The 4,308-nt window shown below is 37.5% G+C and overlaps 2 protein-coding genes across 3 annotated transcripts in view; both read right to left on the bottom strand.

Annotated features, from left to right (window-relative positions):
* The window catches only part of Faah (fatty acid amide hydrolase), an 82,132-nt gene that overhangs the window by 49,208 nt on the left and 28,616 nt on the right, over positions 1–4,308 (bottom strand). The window lies entirely within an intron of this gene.
* On the bottom strand, positions 2,531–4,302 carry LOC125620403 (hydroxymethylglutaryl-CoA synthase, cytoplasmic-like). The gene has a single exon (XM_048815448.1). The coding sequence runs from the start codon at positions 4,276–4,278 to the stop codon at positions 3,109–3,111; it is 1,170 nt and encodes a 389-aa protein (XP_048671405.1). The 5' UTR covers positions 4,279–4,302; the 3' UTR covers positions 2,531–3,108.

Raw genomic sequence — 4,308 nt, forward strand, 5'->3', positions numbered from 1 at the left:
AAAAAAAAAAAAAAAAAAAAAAAAAAAAAAAAAAAAAAAAAAAAAAAAAAGAACGAAATTTGAGAAACATCCCTGTATGTACAGGTTCTTTATTTACACATGAACTACACTGAGAGGGTTTTTGGTTAAATCACCTTGAACCCTGATGTATGTGAGAAATTTTGGCTTTCGGAAAGCTCAAATCAGAAGTGCCCAGGAAGGTTTTTGTGTTACTCTGACCACAGAACCTACCCAGATACATGTAACTAGTCAAATTAGTTACAAACGCTCAGTAAAGAAAGTGATTTTGGCAGCCGGGGTGGGGGTGGGGCAGATGATCTTCGGACTTCAAGTAAAACATTATAATGCCCTTCTCTTGACCAAGAGTGAAAAACTAGAGATCCAGATGTCCTGAGAGAAATAAAATTGAAAAATAAAACAAAAAAGCAAACAAAAAAAAGATGTCCCCAACCTGGGCACAGTGGCACACAGCTGTAATCCTAGTGACTCAGGAGGCTGAGGCAGGAGGATCAAAAGTTCAAAGCCAGCCTCAGCAACTTAGAGAGGCTCTAAGCAACTAGCAAGAACTTGTGTCAAAATAAAAAATAAAAAGGACTGGGGATGTGGCTCAATGGTTTAGCAACTCTGGGGTTCAATCCCTGGTACCAAAAAATAATAAAAAAAAAAGTCCCCAAAGAAGATGAAGCTTTTACAGTCTAATTATAAATCAACTCTGTCTTCTACAACATGAAATTTTGGAAGAGACAAAACTATAGTGACAGAAAGCAGATCAAGGGTTATCTGGGAACAGGAACAGGGAATGGGGATTGAGTACAAAGGAGCACAAGGAATCTTTTTAGCAGATGAAATTACTGTCTACATCTTGTTGGTGATCATGGCTATACTATTATATACAATTATCAAAATTCACTAAACAGCACATTTTAAACTAATGGATTACACAGTATATAAATAATAACAAAAAGAAAAAAACTTTTCTTTCAAAAAAGGCATCATACTATACTTACTCTTTTGGGATTAAATTTTCTTGCTTCATGTATTTTTTTTTGTTGTTGTTTAAACAAAGTTGTTCACCTTACCATCAATAAGGTTTATGGTTAATGCTCTGTGCCAGTATTACCAGGTTTGCCCATTGCCGGCAATGGACTTTGAGAAAACCCATTTCTTGGCAATCAAACATTAAATTACTCTTTTCGACATACTGAACTCCCAAAACTTGGAAAAGTATTACATGCACCATTTTCCCACCATTCTTTTAAATCTGGGCTTACATTATTAATCTACATCAGTGGATGTTAAAATGAAGTCATTTTAACAAATTATGACTGTACAAATCAAAATACCACTAGTTAATATTAGACAAGAGTATCTTACAAACACTACATTACATATTAGCTTGCAACCTGAAACATTACATTTTGTTTATTTTCGATAACTGAAACTTCACAGAATTTAATGGTAAATAAAGTTTTAGGGCTGGGGATGTGGCTCAAGCGGTAGCGCGCTCGCCTGGCATGCGTGCGGCCCGGGTTCGATCCTCAGCACCACATACAAACAAAGATGTTGTGTCTGCCGAAAACTAAAAAATAAATATTAAAAAAAAATTCTCTCTCTCTGTCTCTCTCTCTCTCTTTAAAAAAGAAAAAAAAAGTTTTAAAAATTTAGTTCTGTACATTAGTTCCAATTATCTCTATTTTACAATCTATAAGGCTCATGTCATAGTTCAGCACCAAAAACATCTATAAAACTTTCTAACCAATCTCTTTCATTCCATGTGATAGTTTTTTGTTTTTTAAAGGTGAATGTCCAAGAAAAGGCTTTATAAACCTTACTTCCAGACCTTGAAGTGGAATACTCTTTTTGGCTAGTCAGACTATGTAAAAACTTAGGTTGTACCTTCTTATTTTCATCGAACAGATACAAAAACAAAGACCCACACAAACACACACATAAAACAAAAAGAACTCATACCACAAATCTTGTCAGTCTAGAAATTGAATTTGTAACACTGAAACATAAGTAGCCTAATAATGCCCTGCTCCAACCTTCCTTTCCAGTTTAAAATTTTAAAAAGGCATCAAAGAAATGTTTTATGTATCCTTTAAAATAAGGTGCAAAGAAGGATTGCAACAAAAAGCTTCCTCATACACACCTCCAATAACATCTCGATGTTACTGAGCACAGTCCACCATGAACTGATCAGGAGCACTGAGCTCCTGCAGCTATCGTGACAGCTCCCAAACAGACCATGCTTTTTATGCCAGAAGCCTGCTCAATGCTAGTGTCTCTCTGTTCAGAGATCATCACAATAATGTCACTGTTGGTCTGGATAATATTCCAGACAACATGTCACTGTTGGTCTGGATAATATTCCAGAACCAGTGTTACTGTCCTAACTCTTTTCTGCCTCTCTAGGATTTATAAATCTGAGAAAAAGAATGTTTGTCTTGCCATTTTCAAAGAGTATTTGTGCATATCACATTTTAAGACCACATTCCCCAAGCTAGAAAAAATTTTCAAAAACCACAGGTACTTTCAACAATCTTGTTGTTCAAAGTATAAAATTCTTACACATTAAAAAAAAATTAAATTGGAGACTAGTACCTCTGCTTTCCTCTAACAGAAGCACAGGATTCATACTACATTTAAAAACTAAATTTCATGCATATAAATGGCCAGAGAGGTATAAAGTTTACAGAGCCCTTAACATCATTCGAGTACATTTAGAATTGGCTAGACCACAACAGGAAGCATGTTAGCAAATTGGGCAGATAGACTTATCCAAGAGCACAACAGTCACATAAAAATTTAAGTCAGTCACATAAAAATTTAAGCAATGTGTAATTCTTTAAAATTGTCCCTAGACATTCCCTTCCTCCAACCATTCCCCTATCCCCACCCCAACCCAAACACACTGTGAAGTCTCGCAGTTCACGGAGTATCTTAATGTTCCCCATTACTAATGACAGCTACTTCGGGTTCTGCTGCTGATGCAGGGAGCCTTGGCACTTTCTTAGCAGGGCTTGGAATATGCTCAGTTGCTGTATTTGAATGCACAAGTCCTCCTCCTTCACCCAAAGTGTCATCATTTGGAGAGGGGCGACGAGCTTACGTTCTTCTATGCTTTTCATTCACTCTAACTAGGTACCATGTTCCTTCAAAGAGTGAATCTATTGAACACTGGGGTATATAGTTGGCCAAGTGATGAGTGTCCTCTCTGAGCTTCATGTTTTCAGCAAAGACATCTGGTGCTACACAAGTTCTTGAGTCAAGCCTTGATTTAAGATCACATAAACTTGCTGTTATTTTATCAAGAGCAGACCCTGGTGTGGCATCTTGTGTAACTTTAAGAGAGTTCAAGGTGGCAGCCAAACCAGAACCATAAGAGAACACTCCTATCCTCTTCCCTGCCAACTGCTGAGGAGAGTACTGGGCTAGAACAGAAGCAAGGGAACCATATACTGAGGATGTATACATATTTCCATTTTGATTTGATACCAGCAAAGATGCCTTTGTTTTCTGATTAAAGAGTTCAGAACTAGCCTTCATAAATGCCTTTTCCACATCTCTGTCAAAGAAAATATCTTCTAATTTAACATCCCCGAAAGCTTCCAGGCCACTGTAGATAGCATTTTTATCTCTGTTCTGGTCATTAAGGAAGTCATTCAGCATCATCCGAGCTAGAGATTTCTGAACCAGTTTACAATATGGTGAGTGAAAGATCATGAAGCCAAAATCATTTAAGGTAAAATCTTTATCATTTCCCTCTTTCTGCCACTGGGCATGGATCTTTTTGCGGTAGACAGAATAGCAGTGGTCTAATGCACTGAGGTAGCATTGTATGGAGAGTTTTCCATCGACTATAGGATATTCGGAGACCATATCGGACTTGTAAAAATCATAGGCATGTTGCATATGTATTCCACGAAGCCCTCGGTCAAAAATTAAAGGAGCATTTGGCCCAATCAGCAAAGCCACAGCTCCAACTCCACCTGTAGGTCTGGCATTTCCTGTGGCATATATAGCAATATCTCCTGCAACTACCAGGGCATACAGTCCATCCCAAGAGCTGAACTCAATCCAGTTAACAGCACTGAAGACAGCAGCTGTGCCTCCATAGCACGCATTAGTTGTATCTATTCCTTCTATATCTGTATTCCCAGACTCCTCAAATAGCTGCATCAAATTAGTCTTCACTGACTTTGATTTGTCAATGATTGTCTCTGTTCCAACTTCTAACCGTCCAATGCAATCATAAGAAAGGTTATTTCTCTCCATTAGATTCTGAACCACAATTAGGCAAAGAGA

The sequence above is a fragment of the Marmota marmota genome, unplaced genomic scaffold, assembly GCF_001458135.2.
Source record: "Marmota marmota marmota unplaced genomic scaffold, marMar, whole genome shotgun sequence".
Classification (NCBI taxonomy): Eukaryota; Metazoa; Chordata; class Mammalia; order Rodentia; family Sciuridae; genus Marmota; species Marmota marmota.

Bases quoted from the DNA above. Each gene is read 5' to 3' on its own strand.
- LOC125620403 (XM_048815448.1), bottom strand. From the start codon at position 4,278: ATGGAGAGAAATAACCTTTCTTATGATTGCATTGGACGGTTAGAAGTT.